At 35.8% G+C, this 25254-nt stretch overlaps 1 protein-coding gene across 5 annotated transcripts; it reads left to right on the top strand.

Annotated features, from left to right (window-relative positions):
• The first annotated feature begins 56 nt into the window (after window positions 1-56).
• On the top strand, window positions 57-21994 carry LOC100116900 (probable multidrug resistance-associated protein lethal(2)03659). 5 transcript variants are annotated; one of them, XM_008203847.4, is made up of 11 exons: window positions 57-166; window positions 16335-16515; window positions 17209-17460; window positions 17535-17790; window positions 17869-18043; window positions 18135-18291; window positions 18369-18571; window positions 18663-19977; window positions 20037-20251; window positions 20331-21406; window positions 21477-21992. In XM_008203847.4, exons 2-11 carry the CDS (start codon window positions 16442-16444, stop codon window positions 21621-21623), a joined length of 3870 nt encoding a protein of 1289 aa, XP_008202069.1. In that variant the 5' UTR covers window positions 57-166; window positions 16335-16441; the 3' UTR covers window positions 21624-21992. The 5 variants fall into 5 exon arrangements, with proteins under 5 accessions (XP_008202069.1, XP_008202068.1, XP_031777222.1 ...); XM_008203846.4 differs by lacking the exon at window positions 57-166 and adding an exon at window positions 14839-15918; XM_031921362.2 differs by lacking the exon at window positions 57-166 and having other exon boundaries at window positions 15936-16515; window positions 21477-21994.
• Window positions 21995-25254: the final 3260 nt, after the last annotated feature.

Here is a 25254-nt window from a genome sequence, read left to right on the forward strand (position 1 = left end):
AGCCAGCCGTGAGCCGCGAACAACAAGATGCAGGCGCAGCCACCGCTCGCCGACCAAACACTGCCACTGCTGTCACTCGGAGCCGCCGCACACAGCACCAGGTCCCGATAAAGGATTCGACGGAGGAAGGACGCGATCACAAGCACACACGCGACGCCGGACAAAGGTAAACGCTATAGTAAACACACGACGCGCGGACGCGGCTCTGCGCACGCGCTGCCAGAACTTGCAGATATATAGACGTATATGTATCGTATACAGGAGGGACTGCGAGATGTCGAGAGACGACAGAGCACCAGCAGAGCGCGTGCTTGAAAGAGACGGAGGCACGAGGGACGCTCGCGCACAACATCCGCAATCTGCGGAAGAACTGTCGAATAGCCCGTCCGTGTCTTCGCTGCACCGCGGCTCTCTGTAAGGCTCACGTGCTCTCTTTCTCTCTCTGTCCCTGGCAAATTCTCGTTCGTTCTCGCGACGCTCCCGCTCTCTCTCTCTCTCTCTCTCTCTCTCTCTCCTTGCGGCTCGCTCGCTTTTCGCTAGCTTGTTCTCGCGAGCGGCAGCGCCCCCACCCGTTTGCGCGAAAGGTGAAAGGAGTATATGGTTCGCCAGGAGAGAGACGAGTGCATGCAGGGGGATCACGCTGCTGCGGGATAAGTAACAGCCAGAGCAAAAGAGAGAGGATTAAAAACGTCGAGATGCACGAGATAAAGGGCTTGATGCGCAGTTCGCTTCGGGTTTCGGAGACTGCGCGCTCTTAAACTTTTTTGAACTTTATTTTACGGCTCGTGGATTTATTAATTCTCATACGTATTTAGCGGTGCAGTCGCACGTAGATGTGGTATAATGCGAATCGCTTTGTAAAATTAAAGAAAATACTTTGGGAAATTTACGAGAATCAAGCGGAATTTGCTGTAGGATTAGTTTGTTACTATTGCTTGACTTTATAGAAGATGAGTCTTTAATACTCATATATCTATATACCAAAATAATATACTATAAGAATACAAATTTTCGAAGAGGACCTCAACTTCTATTCTTGACACTTGCGTTTACTTTTCTATACATGTTAATGGCGCGAGAATTCAAATCGAAGACAAAACAAAGGCTCTATCGTTGCATAATATAATACCAATCACGACATGAAAATTAATATAAATCGAAATATGAATGATTAAAAAAAAATTATATAAATTTTTATACGATGGACTCACAGTCACTCAAAACACAAATGAATTAGAAAAAGATCGATTTACGCATATAAATATTTACATATTGATTCACCGAAACCTTATATAAATATATGACTATACAGAACTTAAACGCGTTAACAGATTAAGTATCGGTCGAGGATTTTGATCACCATAAGTAAAGAAAAAAATGATGGGCTGGATACTTTTCAGGGAGGACTTGTTTGGGAAACCATTCTGGATCTGAAGGATCAGACTTTGTTGATCTTGTGAAAGCAATTTATAATTCTTCCGGATTTACATTCGATATGTCAAAAATGGCACCTCAAAATTTTTTGGTAAACTAAAGCATGGAGTTAGTTAAAAAAGTACATAGTTTCGCTTTAGAGTAAGAAAAGCTGCAACGAGGCCTGCAACCAGAACTACAGCTGTGTATGCACATTTTCAGTTCCCTATGGACTGTATGCAAACTCTCTGCGATTATTTATGTAGATTTCCTGCATTAAACATTTTATGAATGTTAAACCAGAGTTGAAATTTAAATACTAAAAATGTAAATTTAACGGCCTACGAAATTTTACTTTTTTAAAAATTAGTAAACAATTACACAACATTATTATAATTCTAGTATTCAAAACTTATGCCCTCTTCAACGAAATGAAATATTTAAAACATTTCTTGCTGCATAAAATCTATGAAATGTGATCTAGAGAGTCTACAGACAGTATAGAGAATAATCTGCAGAAATTATGTAAAAAATATGTATACAGCTACAATCACACATTGTTGCAACTTTTTTCACACACACATATTTTACCAAAACAAGCGCAAACCAAAATATTATGCACTTCGTACGTGCATTAAAACAATAAAACAGTTTTGAGGAAACCTTCTCTCTAATAAGGACAAACAGCTTCTTCATACCCGCATGAAAATCAAGCTATAAATCACAGTCGATTTATGACAGGGCCGAGTTTTATGATGAGCATGTAAACGTCGTGCTTCGAACACTTGACTTGACGAACATGTGCGTCTAAGATCATGTCCATCTGTAGTCAGCGCGGACCAACAGACGCACGTACCGTTCCTTCAGCCTATGGCCGTCCTAATATTCACAGTTTTCTAAACTAATTATAGTACTTTTAGTTTAAGTATAACCAACCTTCAAATTAATATTAATTTGGCGAATGGTATAAAAGGAGTAAAACCATGATTTTTATCCCTTCGCAATATATATGAGGAATTCTACGAGAAATATGCTCTCTTCTGGTTGCAGAAACTGAAAAAGGCAAATGTTGGGGCACGCGCCTGCAAGTTTTTTTTTATTGTACATGTTTAGAACAATGCAAAACCACACTCCAACACCGAAAAAGTGACTTGTGACACTATTTCAAAGGTCCCTCAAATTCGTCGGAAAAAAGCTATTGTTCAACGGCATGAACCTAATGCATAAGGGCACAAACAGAAAATGTATTACGGTAGAATGAAAGAACGGTAAAAGAAGCTTCAATTTGAAAAAAGCCGCTGCCAATTAATTGGCACGTAGCTTCCTCCAACTAAATTTATAGGTCTAATAAATAAAATATTGTTTAATATATCTATATATCTGCTTGCTAATGTATGAGGCGGTTTTTGATACATAATTTAATATAAGTTTTGGATGGTTCATTGTCCAAAACTTTGCAGACCCCTCTGTTTTTTTATTATAGAATACGAACACTGTCGTCAATTTTTTTCACAAAAATTCACGCATGTTTACATGTGTTCCTAACCAACCTAACTATCAAAACAATAGGCTATTCATTAGATAGGTCGCTCACGCAATTTCCGAGAAAAGATTTTTACATTTTAGCTCTTTAGTTAAAAACCACTCGACGAAATCTTTTAGAATTTCAACAGCAGATAGCTTTTTTTATGGTGAATCACAAAAAAATTGAAGCATTTGACTACATAGTTTTAGAGATATAATGAATTAAAAAATTTTCAAAAAAAAATTGTAACCTTGATATTTTACGAACCATAGGGGTTTGAAAGCTGTGCAATGAACTTAGCAAAAATACATAGAATATCTACTTTTTCCCGAAATCTCAAGTGCCTTTTGGCGTCCGTAATCAAGGCACAAAAAAAAACTGATTTTTTCAGTTTTCGATTTATTACTAAAAAATAAGTAGTCGAATCACTTGAAATTTTAATGGGATATAGTTTGACACGTGGCCCATCGACATAATTTTTTTTTCGCGAGGTTATGTTCGACGTTTAGTTTCATAGATATGAATTTAAAAAAAAATTTAAAAGAAAACTAGGTAATTTTATCCTCTTTTCTAAATGCATTATAGCTGAATTGTTTGTAACAATGGAATGATTGAAAAAAACGCAAAATAGTGTTTTTCAAAAATCCAAAAATGGCCATAAAAAAAATATAGTTGAGAAAATAAAAAATAACTGTTTTTCCCGAATTCAGAATCCAAAAATATATATGCATATCAAATTTTATTCATATTGACGGAGTAGTTCCAGAAATATTACGGTATACATACACACAGACATATCCACACACGACACACCCACACACACACATGCATACATACATCCATACGGACATTTTCTAAAAACACTTGATTTGAACTTCTAACACACCAAAAAGTATTTTCTAGAAGTTTTGAAGAAACCCAAATTTTACTATTACAAAGCTTCGTCTAGGAGGAAGCAAAATGATGCGTTAAAAATACTTGATTTGGTCAAAAGTTACCTGCAATTGAAAAAAAAATATGAAAAAATCATGAAAAATTGCAGGATTTTTCGAAGTCAAGAAATTTGTATTTTTTTTAATGATTTTTCCGCATTGTCAATTGTGCATAACTTTTGATCAAATCAAGCATTTTCAACGCATTTTTTTTAATTGGATCTCTTTTCTAAGAAAAAAAAGTTGCGGGAACGTGCCTCATTTGTGTTTTTCAGTTTCTGCAATCAGAAAAGAGCATTTTTCTCGTGGAATTCCCCATACTATAAGTTAACTTCGCAACCATAAAATATTGAAAATCTGTCTTTTAATTCACTTTTAACGAAAGTAATGAAGCACATTGTAACGAGGAACAACGTCCCTCGCCACGCCGGTAATCGAGGCAGGATAGAGAGTGACGAAATAGGGCGGCGTTGGCTCAAGCGGTAGCACGCGCGCCTAGAGATCTCGAGAGCGCCGGATCGATTCTCGGTCCCGGCGTCTCCTTTTATGATTTTCTCCTCTCACGTCAAAAGTCTCACCCCCGTTACAACATACAAATTTTGGGAAAAAGTAACTATTATAGATATCTTATTTAAATATAAAAACGCATTTTTCCACACTATATATTGAAATAAAAAATTTACAAAATCTCTATTGTGGGGAAAATTTTATATGGAGCCATGTTCTAAGAATAGAGCAGAAGAGTGAAGCAGAGAACAGAGAGGGATGTTTATAGAAACATCTGATAACGCTGGCCTGGCCCTTACCTGCAAGATCATGAGGGATCGCCAGTCGAGCTCTGACCGAGATCGAGAGTAGTCGCATTTACCGAGATTAATACATAATCATATAAATTGAATAAAGCCACATATATTCTTGAATTGTATTAATTGAGTTGACTAGAGTTTTATTATTATATTTAGTCTTCCTACACTACCTTGAGATACCAAAAAAGCTTATAAAAATAATTGATTATGTAATAAAGATGTTTCATTACATTAAATGATGAAACAAAATGCAAAATGGTAAAAGAACAGATATCTTAATTGTCTGAAAGAATTAAAAAATTCAAACACATGAAGTATATTAGCATATAATATATTCTGCTTTGACGCGGTTTTCCTGGTAAAATTTATGATTAAATCATAAAGCTACTGTCATAAATTTCTCGTAACTCAAATCTATAAATGAAAATTTAACTTTTAATTTTTACGTTTATTTTTAAAGATCGTCGGTCTCAGTCGTCGGTCTGATATATTTATCTTTAAGGGGCCACCACACCAGTTATATAGATATACTAACCGTGTTAAATTGACGCGCTCCTTTGCTTCCAACTTTTAGAAAAACAGCTTTACATAGAAGTCTAAAAAAATTACCGATTATAGTTTTTTATACCCTCTTTGCGCGAAATCTCGCTTTCCTTCCGAGAGCCTAACCTCAGCCATATATATACAATAAACGATCGATCTGATCTAACCCAAAATATTTTACGTATCTCAAAGTATATCTTAAGTATCCTTTTCCCCTGGGAGTGTGTTGATAAATGTTGTCCAGCTCACTTCCGCGCAAAGATTGTACCGACAACTAGGTCCCGTAATTTTTTGAGAGTCATAAAAGCTCTTGTTTTTCCAGGAGTTGGGAGCGTAAATTAACATTGGTAGTATATCTATATAACTGGTGTCGTGGCCCCTTAAAAAAGATAAATATATCAGACCGACAAAATGATGTCCAACTTCACATTCAATTTTTTAACCGGAGTAAAAGTCGCGTGATTGAGGTGATGACGGCACGACACGCCCATTGAACAATTATAAAGGTTTCTTTACCCTCACTTTCTTGTGCGTACATACACTCTCACTGATGCATTTCCGAGAAGCGAGCGAGAGAAGCAACACTGTGGTTCTCACAAAGTAATTGCATCGAAAGTACATAGGCGCATTTACGGTACCTATGTGCCGACACAGGCGCGAGCGTGCGCTTTTGCAAATAACCCGTATTACAATGTGCGTACAGCATGGGATCAGAAAACCATTTTAGCGCACGTGCATCAACTTCATGCAGCGCGCTTTAATAGAAGACACGGAAGGTATACGCGTCGGTATGCGCTTATATACTTCGCGGTTGTTCGCACGTGCGAAATTGCCGACTTGCTGAAAGCGAATAGCGATAGTTTAAATAAATTTAAATAACTAGTATTCTTTTTTTCCATCTAAAATTTTTTTTAATTTAAAATTCATTAATTGTTTAGTTCATTTAATAATCATAATACTATAGTACTTTACGCTCAAACTGTTATTTTGAGTTTATTAAAAACAGTATATTATAACTAAATCTCGAATGAAGTGGCAATTACTAACAATTATGAAAGTACGTAAAAACTAGAAATCTTTATGATTTCGCATCTAAATTCATGTCTACTCCAATTGATATTAATTTTAATCACTAATTAAAAAAAGTGATGATCCATCAATATCAATTGATGGATCATCACTTTGCAACTCGTTATTAAAATTTGCTTTCCTAAATACAAATATATCCATACTTTTTTTACATTTACATTTCGCGAAGCATTCGGTCAAAAATCTTTTCTGTTTTCGAAATTTGATTAAATTTTATTTTTTATCATGCCAAATAAGTTTAATATAATTTTCAAAAGGTTTATCCTTATCTTTAATCTTATCCACACTCTGGATACGTAACTCCGGTGCGTCAAATAATCATATGCTAAAGAGAGCTTCATTAAAACATCATAAATAGCTTATGGATTAGAATCTTGTATTACACACTTGTACAAATATAGTTCCCTCAAAACGTCTTAAAATGATGTAATTATCGTGATAAGTTTTTTTATAACCGTACAACATGCCAACCCTGCTAAGAATATGGGCAGCCTAAAAAAGAGGCGACTCACTTGATGAAATAATATTCAACAAGAACTCATTTTTGACAAATTTTAATTAAAAAACAATAATATATTTTTATACTTTTAGTATTTTAATGAAATTTTGTACACAGCAAGAATTCTAAAACAAAACAAAACGTATAACGTCTAGACAAAGTGCAAACCGACTTAATAATAAAGAAGTGAACTTGATTACGACTTTGAATAAAATACTGCAATGTGAAATAATTTAACAGCAACAATAGAGGTAAAAATAATTTATATATGATAATTATCTTTTAATAATCCAGATGAAAAATCGCAAGTATGAAAAGACGCTGACCAAGCAGTCATAATAAAAGGAATCGATTAGCCTGACCTTTCAGCACCTCGTATTTCAATTCTATGCGCCAGAGGGACGTCGCTGATCCCGCGACTCGCAGGGGATTTGCCGCTGGCAAAAAGATATTGGAAGGTTCCATCGTCGTCGTTCTTGTCGTCGCTGCTAGCGACGAGGTCTGCTCAAGCGCACGAAGAAATTAAAAGTTATAATTGAATCACAACACAATTAAAGTCCCCCACAATTAATGAAATCGCCCCGTGCAGCGTGGATGTGCGCAGAGCTGATTAGGAAGCGACAAGATGTTGCTTTCCTTATGGGACGTAATGTAATCTGTCTGCAGATTCCCTAGGAAGAGATGCTATGCTACACATGCTTAGTATAACCAAGCTAGTGCACACAATTTAGCCTGTAATCCAAGTGTAGTTATTTTGTAAAAGATTTAGATAAATCATGATTTAAGGGGATGTGGGAGCTGAAAACACTGTTTTTCTGTTCCATATAACTTTTTGAATAAAGCTTTGCTTTAATTTTGTTTAATATATAGTCTTCGTTCATATTTGCTTTCTTAAATCTTATGTCTCGATAGTAGTGAACAAACGACAAAGTTGTTTCGATAAGAATGTTATTCTTCAAGATAATGTATACTTTTATGAAACAATCACACATTACATAATTACATAATTATTTCATAAAGTGGGAAGACGTACCGATTAATTTCCGTAAAGATTTTTCATACTATAGCTGTATTCCTTCTGACTCTATACCAGCTGAGTTACTCAAATATGGGGGCGTCGAGCTCACTTTCAAAATCTATAAACTAGTATGTGCCATCTGGAAAAATGAAACAAAACCCGAAAATTGGAAGGAATCTATCATTATACCGATTTTTAAAAAGGGGGATAAGACAGACTGCAATAACTATAGGGGTATTTCACTTTTAGCAACGTGCTACAAAGTTATGTCAAATGTAATACAAGCTAGACTCACTCCATTGAGAGTATCCAGATATAGTAGGAGATTATCAGTGCGGATTTCGACGCAACAGATCGACGAGCGATCAAATGTTTACCATAAGACAGTTGTTAGAGAAAAAGTGGGAATTTTGCGAAACCATACACCAACTATTTATAGATTTTAAAAAAGCGTACGACTCTATTAAGCGAAGCAAAATGTATCAAATTCTAGTACTTCTCGGTGTACCGATAAAACTCGTGAGATTAATTCAAATATGTCTGAACGGAAGCACGGGAAAGGTCCGAGTAGGCGGTAATGTATCAGAACCCTTCATGATACGCGATGGTTTAAAACAAGGGGATGGGCTCTCTACGGTGCTGTTCAACTTAACGGTAGAGTATGCCGTTAGAAGAATGCAGGTTAGCCAGCTGGGCGCAACGCTTAATGGAACAACGCAGATACTAGGCTACGCAGATGATTTGGATATACTGGGGGATTGTAGGGAAACTGTAGCAAAAAACGCGGAAATCCTCATAAAAGCGGTGGAGTATACAGGGTTAGAAGTGAGTGAATCAAAAACAAAGTACATGATTGTGGATAAGCTAGGCATCTGCAGAGGCGAGGAAGATCTCAGAGTTGGGAATTTTACTTTTGAAAAAGTTAGCGAATTCAGGTATCTGGGTACGACCATAAATGATAGAAACGAGATTAATGTCGAAATAAATAAGAGACTCCATTCGGGTAATGCTTGCTTCTACGCCGTGAGTAATTTACTTAAGTCGAGGCTGTTGTCTAAAAACGTTAAAATAAGAATATACCAGACAATAATACTGCCGGTGGTTCTGTACGGGTGCGAAACGTGGGCTCTCACTAAGCAGGCGGACAACCGTTTTAGGGTATTTAAAAATAAAGTCTTGCAAAAATATACGGGCCGAAGAAAGATGAGGAAACCGGGGAATGGAGGAGACTACACAATGATGAGTTACACAATCTGTACGCGTCACCAAATATTAACAGAATAATAAAATCGCGCAGATTGGGATGGGCAGGGCACGTAGCGAGAATGGGAGACGACCGTACGGCAGCGCGTGTCATGAAGGGCAGGCCGATGGTAACGCGACCTCTAGGTGGACCTAGACGTAGATGGGAGGACAACGTAAAAGCGGATCTAGTAGAAATAGGACGGTGGGTGTCGATCGGAGAGGTGCATCTTGGGTGGGGTTGACACAAGATAGGGCAGCGTGGAAGGCTTGCGTAGATGAGGCGATGAACTTTCGAGTTCCAAATGCCACGTAAAAAAAAAAAAAAAAAGCTGTATTCCTTCAATGAGCGCGATTAATAACAACATAATTATCTTGGATGTAAAAAAAATTATATTTTATTTTTTATTTAATAGTCTGGTTTACCAATTGAAACATTTACTGAACAGAAAGCGTAGAACTTCGAGATAATATTACAAAGCCACTTCACGATTATAGGCTCAAAAATGTCGTACCCAATTTATTTTAAATTTCTTAATATTTTTGTAATTTTGCAATAGTCGAATAACAAAATTGTTACAATATTAATACAATATGAACCATTCCTTGCATTTTTCTCTTATATCACCTTTCCCTATCGGAAAAGTGATATAAGAGTGATATACCTGACATATTAATAATAATGGTATTTCTATTATTTCTTAACTAATAGACCAGTTTACAGACTAGAATAGTTCAAAACTAAAGTATATGCATGATTTAGTGCATCTCGAACAAGAAGAATACTGCAATGTTTCTTGACTATCTCATATTTGTGCTTTCATTAATGAATCAAAATGAGTGATACAAAAATTCAATTATTACCAAGAATTTAATACTAAATTTAATATTGCATCATGATCAATGAATTCCAATACAGTATACGTAATATAATAAATGAAAAAATGGTCTTCTAGAGCAACTTCAGAAGATGCAATACTTTTACATAACAGGGAGATGCACACTGTACAGAAACACGGAGCGCTTTGTACTTTAACTTTTGATAACGCATGTCAATATAAATTCTTCATTTACTGGCTTGAACGTAGTTAATTTACTTCTTTGGAAAATCAATCCGCTATAAAGTTGGCATGCAGAACTAGCAACCAAATATACGATGAAAAATACACGCCGTCCTCTATATTCTATTAAAAGTAATTTGTATCGCAACTGTAAAATGCTTATTCTATATCAATTGCATGAATAATTATAATACATCCATCAGCCCACCTATACAGTTTAAATATAATTGAAAAGTAAACACAAATCACATAAACCCAAATAATAGTAATGGCTCTATTAATTATAAAGTAGTAGCTATATTTTATTTCATAAGTCATTGCGGCAACACTCGTCCACTTAGGATATTAATTGTTTAAAATAAACAATTCGCGCATTTACTGTCCGAAAAACTTTGCAACGCCGAACCCTACAAGATTTTTGCTCAAGCCCTAATTTTCCATTTTCTTCGCGAGAGTAATTATCCTCGCCCCAAGCCTCCCTCTCTCTCTCTCTTTATTAGCCTAATGCCAGATGAACAGCATCCTTAGTGTCTTGCTGGGCCAGAGAAGCCATGCACAGCCCCTTTCACTCGTCGCGAATCGAATTAGGCAAACTAATGGATAGTCTAGCCGCGAAACGTCATGTCGCATCTTCCGAACTCGACGAGCTGCCCCAGCCACACACGTGCGCCGGCATATACTAGTATAGTGCGTGAGCCAAGGGCTACCTTAAGCCCATATTCGCTGCTGCTCCTAATTAAAGCACGGCCCCGGGCTCTCCTAGTCCTAGTCCCTGACCTGCACTACTACTATTCCACGAACGGCAGCCTCGAGGATTAGCTGACTCGATTAGAACCCACCTAACTTTCCGGCTCTCTACTCTCGAGCTCCTGAGTCTCCCGCTCCCCCCTCTCGGTCTATCTATTTCTCGCTGTCTCCATCTCTGACACTCTTGGACCAATCTCACTTCGTTTTAGATACACGCGTTGCTTGTCATCTGTTACGGGCTATTAGTTATGCTGGCTAACGTTCTGTACGCCAGATGTGTCAGAATTAGCAACTGTTGCGCCTTTCACTCTGTGCAGAGGAGTTTTGGAGGTATCAGACGCTGACTAAAATAGAGTTCTGTAATTTGTTATCGGGGTAATAAAAATTTCGATGATTGTTTCTCGTGATCGATCAGATCTGTATTAAATTTTATCATGTTTGAACGACATCCGGGATTATTGATTAGCCATCGTTTCGCCGACATTGACCCTGATTTATTCTTGAAATATACTAGATAACATCGAGATGTCGGCCGTAGATATTTTTCAAATAATTTATGAGCACTTTATATTTTTAGAGGGAAAATTTTGTCTATTTTCGTCTTACTGTAACTTTTGACGCTATAGTTTTGATTTAGTTCTACGTACCGTATGACGAAAATAGTGGTACTATTTGCTCACCATTCGCCCGTTTTTATCGCGGTTTTTATAGAAAGTATCACTTTCTTAATTCATCATCCGGTCGTGTTTCGAGTAGAAATCGGTTCGTGAAATTCATTCGTTTCAAATAAGGATCTGCTATGTAAAAGGAGCTGTTTTTTAAATTATTTTTAATATGGAAAAACTCACTAAACCTGTTCCTTGCGGAAGACGAGATCGAGTTAACCGAATTGGAAAGATAAAACAAAATACACGTAAACAATTAATTCGGAGATGATACTTAAATTGATTAATCAACTGACTGCAATTTTAAAGATCAGCATAATATAAAATAAAAACGAGGCTTGGGGGCGAGGATAATTACTCTCGCGAAGAAAATGGAAAATTAGGGCTTGAGCAAAAATCTTGTAGGGTTCGGCGTTGCAAAGTTTTTCGGACAGTAAATGCGCGAATTGTTTATTTTAAACAATTAATATCCTAAGTGGACGAGTGTTGCCGCAATGACTTATGAAATAAAATATAGCTACTACTTTATAATTAATAGAGCCATTACTATTATTTGGGTTTATGTGATTTGTGTTTACTTTTCAATTATATTTAAACTGTATAGGTGGGCTGATGGATGTATTATAATTATTCATGCAATTGATATAGAATAAGCATTTTACAGTTGCGATACAAATTACTTTTAATAGAATATAGAGGACGGCGTGTATTTTTCATCGTATATTTGGTTGCTAGTTCTGCATGCCAACTTTATAGCGGATTGATTTTCCAAAGAAGTAAATTAACTACGTTCAAGCCAGTAAATGAAGAATTTATATTGACATGCGTTATCAAAAGTTAAAGTACAAAGCGCTCCGTGTTTCTGTACAGTGTGCATCTCCCTGTTATGTAAAAGTATTGCATCTTCTGAAGTTGCTCTAGAAGACCATTTTTTCATTTATTATATTACGTATACTGTATTGGAATTCATTGATCATGATGAAATATTAAATTTAGTATTAAATTCTTGGTAATAATTGAATTTTTGTATCACTCATTTTGATTCATTAATGAAAGCACAAATATGAGATAGTCAAGAAACATTGCAGTATTCTTCTTGTTCGAGATGCACTAAATCATGCATATACTTTAGTTTTGAACTATTCTAGTCTGTAAACTGGTCTATTAGTTAAGAAATAATAGAAATACCATTATTATTAATATGTCAGGTATATCACTCTTATATCACTTTTCCGATAGGGAAAGGTGATATAAGAGAAAAATGCAAGGAATGGTTCATATTGTATTAATATTGTAACAATTTTGTTATTCGACTATTGCAAAATTACAAAAATATTAAGAAATTTAAAATAAATTGGGTACGACATTTTTGAGCCTATAATCGTGAAGTGGCTTTGTAATATTATCTCGAAGTTCTACGCTTTCTGTTCAGTAAATGTTTCAATTGGTAAACCAGACTATTAAATAAAAAATAAAATATAATTTTTTTAACATCCAAGATAATTATGTTGTTATTAATCGCGCTCATTGAAGGAATACAGCTTTTTTTTTTTTTTTTTTTACGTGGCATTTGGAACTCGAAAGTTCATCGCCTCATCTACGCAAGCCTTCCACGCTGCCCTATCTTGTGTCAACCCCACCCAAGATGCACCTCTCCGATCGACACCCACCGTCCTATTTCTACTAGATCCGCTTTTACGTTGTCCTCCCATCTACGTCTAGGTCTACCTAGAGGTCGCGTTACCATCGGCCTGCCCTTCATGACACGCGCTGCCGTACGGTCGTCTCCCATTCTCGCTACGTGCCCTGCCCATCCCAATCTGCGCGATTTTATTATTCTGTTAATATTTGGTGACGCGTACAGATTGTGTAACTCATCATTGTGTAGTCTCCTCCATTCCCCGGTTTCCTCATCTTTCTTCGGCCCGTATATTTTTGCAAGACTTTATTTTTAAATACCCTAAAACGGTTGTCCGCCTGCTTAGTGAGAGCCCACGTTTCGCACCCGTACAGAACCACCGGCAGTATTATTGTCTGGTATATTCTTATTTTAACGTTTTTAGACAACAGCCTCGACTTAAGTAAATTACTCACGGCGTAGAAGCAAGCATTACCCGAATGGAGTCTCTTATTTATTTCGACATTAATCTCGTTTCTATCATTTATGGTCGTACCCAGATACCTGAATTCGCTAACTTTTTCAAAAGTAAAATTCCCAACTCTGAGATCTTCCTCGCCTCTGCAGATGCCTAGCTTATCCACAATCATGTACTTTGTTTTTGATTCACTCACTTCTAACCCTGTATACTCCACCGCTTTTATGAGGATTTCCGCGTTTTTTGCTACAGTTTCCCTACAATCCCCCAGTATATCCAAATCATCTGCGTAGCCTAGTATCTGCGTTGTTCCATTAAGCGTTGCGCCCAGCTGGCTAACCTGCATTCTTCTAACGGCATACTCTACCGTTAAGTTGAACAGCACCGTAGAGAGCCCATCCCCTTGTTTTAAACCATCGCGTATCATGAAGGGTTCTGATACATTACCGCCTACTCGGACCTTTCCCGTGCTTCCGTTCAGACATATTTGAATTAATCTCACGAGTTTTATCGGTACACCGAGAAGTACTAGATTTTGATACATTTTGCTTCGCTGAATAGAGTCGTACGCTTTTTTAAAATCTATAAATAGTTGGTGTATGGTTTCGCAAAATTCCCACTTTTTCTCTAACAACTGTCTTATGGTAAACATTTGATCGCTCGTCGATCTGTTGCGCCGAAATCCGCACTGATAATCTCCTACTATATCTGGATACTCTCAATGGAGTGAGTCTAGCTTGTATTACATTTGACATAACTTTGTAGCACGTTGCTAAAAGTGAAATACCCCTATAGTTATTGCAGTCTGTCTTATCCCCCTTTTTAAAAATCGGTATAATGATAGATTCCTTCCAATTTTCGGGTATTGTTTCATTTTTCCAGATGGCACATACTAGTTTATAGATTTTGAAAGTGAGCTCGACGCCCCCATATTTGAGTAACTCAGCTGGTATAGAGTCAGAAGGAATACAGCTATAGTATGAGAAATCTTTACGGAAATTAATCGGTACGTCTTCCCACTTTATGAAATAATTATGTAATTATGTAATGTGTGATTGTTTCATAAAAGTATACATTATCTTGAAGAATAACATTCTTATCGAAACAACTTTGTCGTTTGTTCACTACTATCGAGACATAAGATTTAAGAAAGCAAATATGAACGAAAACTATATATTAAACAAAATTAAAGCAAAATCTTTAAGATGTCTGGTTGTTGCTAGTGTGCGTGTGTAACAAGCGTATCAGTCCGACTGATATCGCGGAATTTTTTGAGCGTGCTCAATAAACAATGAAAATATAAAACGAGCGGGAAGTAGCGAGAAGTTGCAATCATAATGTCGCCATCGGCTTACTTTGTCAATCATGAAAATACCTTTCCAGAATCAGCGTCTCAGCGCCTGATTTGTCACAGGCAATGAGTTCCACGACTTTTTCACCTTATCTGTGGCCATAATAAATAAGTATCTCAGCTTCTAATCGATTATAACGTCCCGGCGCGTTGCAGGTGTGCATTCTAACGTGAATGCCCACGACTTATGAGGTTGTAAACTGATAAAGCTCCTGACACTTGCAGCCGAGATAACGCTTTTTATAATAGACATATGTATGCATTTGATTCTCGTCTGCAGTAGCACTTACTTCTCGTGTCAGGTGATGATTTTCCATTTCTACTATAGTTGCAGTGCTAATTCTTTGAATTCTCTTGAGCGTCCAGTCATTAATTTATTTGTTTTATGCAATGTTAAAGTAGCTTATATTTGTTGTACCTGTTCTTGTACAGATAAAAAGAGAATACTGAGATATAAGTTTCAAATTTGTTTGAAAAGCATTGCAATATTCTCAATCTTCTAAAAGTACTTATAAGTTAAACAAAATAAAGCTGCCGATTTTGTCGTGACTAACATTATTTCGCCGTATTCGTAATGATCTTTATCGTAAACTCTTTTTGTAATTCAAACAAAATACTTCTTATTTGTGAGATACGGCTCGATATCCATTTAAAAATATTATATAGTTATTCAAAAGTTGTTAAAGCTGTCTCATTTAACTTATCAGAATTCAGCCTAAAATAATAAATGAAATTCAGCCCAGCGTCATCCCGTAATACAATCTTTGTTTGAATTAAAGAATCAATACAGTTGCATTTGTATGTATAGGTGCCTATATACACGAAGAGGAGAGCGCGAGGCAGCGCATGTGTTTGTGCGCGAGAGAGGGAGGGAATAAGCGAGAAAGAGAGCATGCGAATAATGCGAGGGACTGCGGCCGTGCAACTATAGGTATACGTTATGCTGGGCTATACTTATATACATATTGCGGGTCGCTGTTCGCTCAGACCTTGAAGGCCAGCACGTGGCTGGCAACGGCCAGTTTGAGGCAGTTGCCATTCGTCGAAAGAGCGGCGCTTTATTAGTCGCACAGCTGATCGCAAGCGATCAGCATGAGCCTTTCGATTCTCTTTCTTACCGCCAGCCAGCGTGAATTTTCTCTTCGTGCGTAGACGTCCTTGCATTGCTCCGAGTGCTGCATGCGATATCTGACGATTGTGCCATTAATAGCTAGATTTATACAGAAATTCTTGTAAAGTACTAGCGAGATTTGGGTGAAATAGTAATTGAATGCAAGGCGTTAACTTCGAGTTAGGCGAGTACTGTGCTGCGGTTTTATTTAAGTGCATGATGAACATTATTTTTAGTGATCAGACTATAACGACACGCCGTGAATATTGTGATCCTAAACTGAGAACTTTAATATTATAAGTGGAGATTTAACTACTGTAAAGGAAGGAGAAACTAACAAATCATGGATAAAAATGAGAAAAAACAGGTCAACAACCCGAGACAGGGCGCCAATCCCTTATCGGTCATTACATTCAAGTATGTATAAATTTTTTCTCGTTTACAGTGCCTATCGCTGCTTTGTTTCTGCAAACTTATTATTTGAAAAATGTTGCATTTATATTTTGAATTGTTAAACAATATATTAATGTAAGCAAAGTATATTTTAATTATTAGCACATCGTATTAAAATACTAGAGTTTATCTTTATGGATATTATAATGCTTATTTTAATAATCATCTTCATTTGTAAACACCTTTTAATTAAAATTTTTAAAACGTTAAATCGTCAATTAAAATGTTATTATCGAGGCAGTAAAGTGACAAACCTGTTAGTCATTAACGAGATTATAGAACATTTTTAATTTTATTACAATAAATACTCAATATATGTTTGACATTTTCATTATTGTCGTAAAACTCACGTGGTAAAAATATTCATAATTTTTATTCATAATTTTTTCATATTCAAAATCCTCATTTATGAATTTACATTTGTACATCTCTACTCTAAAAATTTTGACACATCATCCCTGTTAGTTAGATTTACTTCATTTTTTAGCAACATCCGTTTATTTATAAATATCTATATTTGTCAGCGAAACTAATATTTTTATTTTTTCCCTCCCGCAAATTTTGAAAAATTTACATTCAGAAATTTCAATATTTTCGCCGCTATTTTCTTATACCAGAATAGTTTTTGAAAACAAATAAAACGCATTGATTTATCAGATGGCTACTGGGAACGTTTCTTTTGGGAAACAAACGAGAATTGGAAGTGGATGATCTTTACTCACCTCTCGACGAACATTCTAGTCGACTTTTGGGTAATAAGATGTCTCGGCTGTGGAAACAAGAAGAAGAAAGATGCGAAAAATCGAATAAAAAGTCTACTCCGAGTTTGCTTAGAGTACTTGTAAGGTGTTTCGGCTGTGATATTATGGTGTTTGGAATGTTCTTGGGCATTCTCGAATTTGTCGTAAAGTAGATGTAAATTATTTTTTAACTTTAAAACGCACGTAACGGATTAATTAAAAACTGTTAATTATTTTTTGCAGAATTACTCAACCTATAATTTTGGCTAATTTACTGAAATATTTTAGCGGCAAGCATAGAATGGAACAGACCGAAGCCTTTTTCTGGGGCACAGGAATAGTACTTGGCGTTCTCTTGGATTGTGTTATTAGTCATCCTACTTTCCAGGGTTTAATGCACATGGGAATGAAAATAAGAATAGCTTGTTGTTCGCTCATTTATAGAAAAATTCTGAGGGTTTCAAAAGTTGCAGCCGAGGGTGAAACAAGTATTGGACAGGTAAGGATACTCTTCATTGCGATTTTTTAATCGATAAAAATTATTAACGTTTGTCAACCATAAAAAATGTTTTTTTAGATGATTAATCTCTTGAGTAATGACGTCAACAGATTAGACTACTCGGTATTTTCGCTGCATTACATATGGATAGCACCTATTCAAACAGCACTTATTTCGTACTTGCTATATAGAGAAGTAAACTTAGCAGCAGCTGGGGGAATTTTAACTCTTTTACTGTTTATACCAGTACATGGCAAGTCTTATACGCTTACAACTCAAAATCAGACATTATTCTTTGATTAGAGATATCTTAATTAATGATTATACATTAATATTTCATTTAGGATGTTACGGAAAATTGGCTTCGTATTTGACTCTAAAGTTGGCTTACAGAACGGACGAGCGTCTACGACTTACTAATGAAATTATAAACGGCGTTAAAGTCATCAAAATGTACGCATGGGAAAAACCGTTTGCGTTCCTCGTCGATAAAGCTCGAGAGTAAATAAATGATTCATTTTTATGTCCAATATCGTTGACTGTTAAATGTAATGTTATAATCCTTTTTTTCTCTTTAGGAAAGAAGTTAAAATCATTAGAAACAATTCTATGGCCAATGAAATATGTTGGTCATTTGAAAGTTACATTCCTAGAGTCTGCCTTTTTGTCACTGTGCTGGCTTATGTATTGTTTGGAAGTAACATTGATGCAGAAAAAATTTATTTGGTAACGGCTTACTACAACGTTCTACGTACAACCTTATATCGTTCTTTCCCACTGAGTGAGTCATTTTTTAAGCATAACGATTTTAATCTTGTAATAAACATATAAGTAGCACTCATTCATTGTTGCTTCTACGTTGTAATTGATAGGTATACGAGAAATCGCCGAAGCTCTTGTTTCCGTGAAAAGACTTCAAAAGTTCTTGTTATTCGAAGAGATTGATTATAAACCATTGTCAAACAATAACAACGTCAATTCTGATAAGCAAGACAATGGTATAGCTCTTTCATTTTCAAACGTCACTGCCAAATGGAAGGATGAATCCAAATTTGAACCTCTCAAAGATATGACGTTCGACATAAAAACAGGATCCCTCACTGCCATAGTAGGACAAGTAGGAGCCGGCAAGACGACTCTGTTTCACGCAATACTTAAAGAAATACCTATAACGCGCGGAAAGATGTTAATTAATGGAAAGGTTTCTTATTCCAGTCAAGAGGCATGGCTATTTGCGTCATCAATAAAACAAAATATTCTATTTGGCAAACCAATGAATAAAGAGCGTTACGAAAAAGTTGTCGAAGTGTGCCAATTGAAACGAGATTTTCAATTATTGCCGTATGGCGAAAATACTCTGGTTGGCGAGAGGGGAATTAATTTGAGCGGCGGTCAATGTGCTCGAGTTAATCTAGCTCGTGCCGTCTACCATGATGCTGATATTTATCTCTTAGACGATCCACTTTCTGCCGTCGATACGCATGTTGGCAAGGGCATTTTTGATGATTGCATTCAAACTTTTTTAAAAGATAAAACAGTTGTCTTAATAACTCATCAATTCCATTATTTGAAGCACGTTGATAGAATTATCATACTTGCTGATGGTGCTATACAAGCCGAGGGAACGTATCATGATCTTCTCAATTTAGGTCTCGATTTAACGAAAATGATGAAACTAGATAGCGAATCTGATGAAATACCTGATAATGTTCAAATGCCAGCTAAAGAAAATATAGCGACAGCCGACGCTTCGACTTTAAATCAAGAGGAAGAAGAACAATCAGAATCTAGGACACTCGGCAATATCTCCGCAAAAATCTATATGCGTTACTTTGGCGCTGCAAAAAGTATATGTCTCGTTTTCTTTGTATTTTTAATAAGTGTGATTTGTCAAGTATTATCTAGCGGTGCAGATTATTTTATCACTTATTGGGTAAACTTTGAAGAGACGCACGATAACTTCACCTCGGCTAGTGCTGACGATCCTTTAAGAGGACGTAGTTGGTTTATTTATATTTATGGCTCTATAACCATTTTAACGATTTTTGTAACGCTTGCTCAAGCTTATACATTCTTCGACATGTGCATGAGAATATCAAGAAATCTACATGCTCTAATGTTTCATAGTATAGTTCATACAACGATGGCTTTCTTCAACGCTAATCCTATTGGGCGCATAATGAATAGGTATTATATAAATACTAATTATGAACTTTGATCATCTATTAACATTTTATTTGTTACAGGTTTTCAAAAGATATGGGTGTTATCGACGCACGAGTTCCACAAACGATAATCGATGTAACGCAAATTGGCCTATACACCTTTTCTGTAGTAGCTATTGTTTCTAGCGTTAACCCTTGGTTTCTCATACCAGCTGCCATAATTGCTGTAGTGGCAGGTTTTGTTAGAAAGTTTTATATAAAAACCAGCCGAAGTATTAAGAGATTGGAAGGAATAAGTAAGAATATTCAGATGACTTTATACTTATTGTTGGGTTTTTAATCGAATAATTGTTATAAATATTATACTTATTTCAGCCCGCTCGCCAGTTTTTAATCATTTAAGCGCTAGTGTGCACGGTCTCACAACTATTCGAGCTTTGAATGCTCAAGACACACTGACGAAGGAGTTTGATAACCATCAAGATTTACATTCCTCTGCGTGGTTCATATTCTTCTCAGGGTCAAGAGCATTTGGCTTTTATATTGAATTTCTTTGTATGATTTTCACAGGAGTTGTCACTTATACTTTACTTTCCTTAAGTGACATCGCTTTAGCTGGAGATGCCGGTCTCGTAATCACACAATGTATACTACTAACGGGTATGCTACAGTGGGGTGTCCGACAAACAGCAGAATTAGAAAATCAAATGACGTCAGTTGAGAGAATTTTAGAGTATTTGAATCTACCGCAAGAACCAGCGTTAGAAAGAAAGCCAGACAACAGACCTCCAGAAAAATGGCCTCAAAAAGGTCAAATTATTTTTGACAACGTTATTTTAACTTACGATCGGCAGGAGAAACCAGCTTTGAAAAATTTACAATTCATAGTTGAGCCTAATGAAATGATAGGTATTGTTGGCAGAACAGGAGCAGGCAAATCTTCTATAATCAACGCAATATTCCGTTTGGCTGATCTCGAGGGAGAAATTTCAATTGACAACGTAGCGACGAGTAAAATATCTCTACAAGATTTGAGATCCAAAATCAGTATAATACCGCAGGAGCCAGTACTTTTTGCTGGATCTTTAAGAAGAAATTTAGATCCTTTCGAAGAGTATACCGACCACGATTTATGGCAAGCTTTAGAAGATGTTGAATTGAAAGCTTTATTAGATTCAGATTTAGGTCTAAATATGAAAGTTATGGAGGGTGGATCGAATTTTAGCGTGGGACAAAGACAACTATTATGTCTAGCACGAGCCATCGTGAGAAATAATAAGATAATGGTACTTGACGAAGCCACTGCCAATGTTGATCCTCAAACAGATGAGCTTATTCAAAAAGCTATCCGAAGAAAATTCGTGAATTGCACTGTACTTATCATTGCACATCGTCTCAATACAGTAATGGATAGCAGTAAAATACTTGTTATGGATGCTGGACAAGTTGTGGTACGTTTATTTTCTATACGGTTATTAAAAAGTGTGGAATGTGTAAATAATGTTATTGTGATTTTTACAGGAATATGATCATCCCTATAATTTGCTCCAACGCAAAGACGGCGCTTTTTACAACATGGTGCAACAAACTGGTGCTTCTACCGCTGAAAATCTTCTAGAAATAGCTAAATTTAATCACCAAAGTAAATTGAAAAAATTACAAGAATAAGTACAAATCGATCATCAATATTTCACACGTCATAACTTTCATACTGGTGTATACCGTGTATACAAAATGCAATTTCACACAAAATAATCATTGATAGCATTACGATTTTTAACGAGCCTCTGAAAGTAAGTCAATTAACTATACAACCAACAAAGCCTATGCAAAATATTTTGTATGCATTTTAGTAAATAATTTTGTATATAACAAAGACTGTACGAAGAATTTTCCTAGATCTAAAGTCAATATTAAAGTAAAAGCGATATATACGTTTTAAAGCTTAGGCTGTCAAGTATTATTAAAAACCAGTAGTTTAGGTATTAAAATTATAATTCGCAATGATTATGTTACAAATAAAAAAAATATAGTTGCTATACTTTGTATTTATTATTAATTTACACCTTTTCAATGCCTTAAACATTCATTTTATGTATTTAAAAAGGACTTTTCTAAGATAAATGCGACTTTTTCAAAGGAACTATGTAAGAAAAAAGATGTTTCTGGTTTTGAAAATTATTTCTGAACAAATACTCTTTTTCCGCAAACTTATTCATGCTAGAATCTTTTATATGTCGATGTAGTTTTAGTTATAAATTGCATCAAATTCTATTATGTAACCATAAAATTCTTAATCTCTTGATAAGAATATAAGCAGTATACAATTGCTAATTACATTTGTAATTTTCCTTGTAGACTTTTTATATGATACTTCAGATTCACAATTGTTGTTTGCTTTATCATCATTTAGAAACAAATGTTTCTGTTTTGATTTCATATCACATATCAACATTGTCATATTTTGACGATAAAAAGAATCTTACAAATTTAATTTATTTCGTCAAGAATGTACGATTAGCTATCAATAATCTACTGTTTGTGGACAGTTCATACTAAGTTGAAAGTATAATTACAAGTCTTTGAAAAGGCCTCCGCATTGATGCAGGAGAATTTGTATCAATATTTGTAATAATGAAGCATCAAAATTTTATAGCTAGAGACACGCATTTAAAAAATTGGACATATACATATTTAAATTAGTGAATCCTTTCTTGTTCTGATTTGATTAAAAAAATTGATTCGCGTTTCCGCGAATATTATTATATTTAAATACGTATATACACTTTGTCTGTAATCTGCGCATGCTGCAGTGCGCGGTATGTGTCCTGGGCAGAAGGTACTGCAGTATAATCGATGGCTGTTCGCGGCCAGGAAGGGCAGTTTACAGTGCACGAAAGGAGCACGCCAGCCCCCTATCTCACCGCGTGACAACCAGGTAGGTACGGTCACGCCATATTGGCAGTTTAACGCAGGTATACAGCTTTTCAGCGCCTGGTGTTATTAAGCCCGTCGAAGCAGCAGCTGGCGTAAGCAGGAGTGTTGAGAGCAATCGCTTTGAGTACAGCGGCCGATGCAGGTCGCATGTGCTGCGTCGGATTCCGCGAGGATGAATGCGCCCACTAAATGTACGGAAAAAAGCAGAGAGCGGCTGCTGCTGCTACTGTTTCGAGCGCTGAAAGCTCGTCTGCAGCGCCTACACCGCTGCCGCGGCCATAAAACGCACGTGCTCGCTGCAAAAAGTTACGTTTCACATCGGCGACATGTGTGCACACGCGTTGCTTCGACGTTGCGGGAGGACGATGCGCCGAGGAAATAAAAAATGAAGAGATTCTTATGACGAGCTTCATGCCGCACTATTAAAGGGCTGCGCGCGATATCAGAGCTTCAGAGCTTAATGCTGTTGATGTCGGTGCTGTAGCGCATCGTATAACGATAACTTTAATTATTGTGCGTTAGAGAGAAAAGAAAAGGAGATAGCACCATGAACATGTATTAGAAATCTCATAAGGTTTTTTTACGATACTGGAGATTGCGGAGAAAAGTTAACGGGGGTATTTTTACCGAAATTTTTTTAAAACACTGCAAAAAAGGAATTACATAAAGTAAAGTAATATATTAAAAAGGCTAAACCGCACACCTGCTTGTCAAAAAGAGCTTTTTTACTATCTATGAATGTTTCCTTGTTAGACCTGCAATCTTATCAGTTAAAAATTTAACTGCGCGTAAGTTAATGTATAAAAAAGCTTAATACTGCACTTATACTCATCAAACTTAAAAATCTGATTAGGTCACATATCGGTATGTGCAATTATAACTTTTTCAAGATAAGAATTTTTTGGTATTATTATTTATTTCTTACAACCTACATCAATTTACATATATATGATTTTAATTTTTTACAACCCTGGTAGAAAATTGAGTAGTACAACTGGCCAGCGTACTACGGACTGGCCAGTGCTAAATGTAAAGTATTTATAAAAATATATTATATGAATAAAAAACTTATAAAATCAGAAAAGCCATACAGAACAATAATTGTTATTAATTGAAAATAGCAACCTAACCTACGTACGCAATAGTATGCTCCGCGTATACAGACTGCTTCTTCATATCGCAGTACAAGCATAGTAGGCAGTGTCTAACCGTATCTATCTATTTGCTGTAAAAATTTTATGCCACTTTAGCGACTAGTTTCTAAGCTAAAAATCGAAAACAAAAAAGGGTTTCTATGTCGTAAGATTACGAGAGTGGCAAGGCTTTAATTAAGTAAAATTTTATTGGGCAAGGAAAGATCTTTTGATATAAAGATTCAAATTCTTTGTATCTTACCCTGTATACCCTGTATAACTAGAAATTACTATTTATGTTAAACCTCATAACTCGCTAACTGAAGTGTGGAATGTTTTGAGAAAGTTCATGGTTCTGTGAGTTTATGAGGACCCTGTAGTGCTTAAAACATTGAGGTTTAAATTTTTTCGTGAAAATTATATAGTCGGCGCGAGTGCAGGGCGCCCCACCCCTCTAAGTGTCACCCCTTCCCTATTTTAAAGATTTTGATCAGATCTTTCTGATTATCATAGTCTTTTGCTAAGAAATTGCTCCTTTAGTAAAGTGATTATGAGAGAAAATACTTAAAAAAATATTAATATACTGTATAATATTTGTAGAGAGAGTAATAATTTTCCTACGTTGACTATAATTTTAGTTGGAGTAAGTTATGTGCTAAAGAATTGGCAGCGGTTTTTTCATCTTCCTCATTTTTTGATGGGTTCTTGCAATCTGTTTTCGAATGCGCGATGTCGATGAATGAATGGTCGAAGAAAGAACGACTTTATTCTTAATAACGAGAGCCTTTATTGGTGATCGAAGTGTAGAGATGGAGATTTTAGGCGGATTATAATATTAGTAATTATACCTAGACTGACAAAAAGCAGGTGCATAATTTTTTTTCTATTTTTTCTCTTTAAAATAAAATGTGAAGGTATTTCAGCGACTTGATATTATATATTAATTGTAAAATAAAGCGTTAAAAATTGTTAGCCATATTATTTTATTAAAATTTTGTCAAATTTTATTTCTACTCGAATAATCATATTTTCTATGATCAATATTATATTTGCTCACAGTAATATAACTATTTTATCGATATAATTATCTTACGTGATCGATATCTTATCTTAGTGAAGTGCCAAATTTATTTTGGGCTCGATCCTGCATGCATACGTAGAATGCGGTCACATCCAGAAATCGCTAAAAACGGTTTTTTGGCTCTAACCCGAATTCTATGAATTCTACA

This window comes from Nasonia vitripennis, chromosome 1 (assembly GCF_009193385.2).
Source record: "Nasonia vitripennis strain AsymCx chromosome 1, Nvit_psr_1.1, whole genome shotgun sequence".
In the NCBI taxonomy this organism is placed as follows: Eukaryota; Metazoa; Arthropoda; class Insecta; order Hymenoptera; family Pteromalidae; genus Nasonia; species Nasonia vitripennis.

What these genes read in the sequence shown, in the direction of transcription:
- LOC100116900 (XM_008203847.4), top strand. Translation starts at nt 16,442, where the DNA reads ATGGATAAAAATGAGAAAAAACAGGTCAACAACCCGAGACAGGGCGCC. An exon ending in ACTGTTTATACCAGTACATG is followed by an intron (nt 18,044 to 18,134) that starts GCAAGTCTTATA and finishes TATTTCATTTAG; the next exon opens with GATGTTACGGAAAATTGGCT. An exon ending in CTCGTCGATAAAGCTCGAGA is followed by an intron (nt 18,292 to 18,368) that starts GTAAATAAATGA and finishes TTTTCTCTTTAG; the next exon opens with GAAAGAAGTTAAAATCATTA.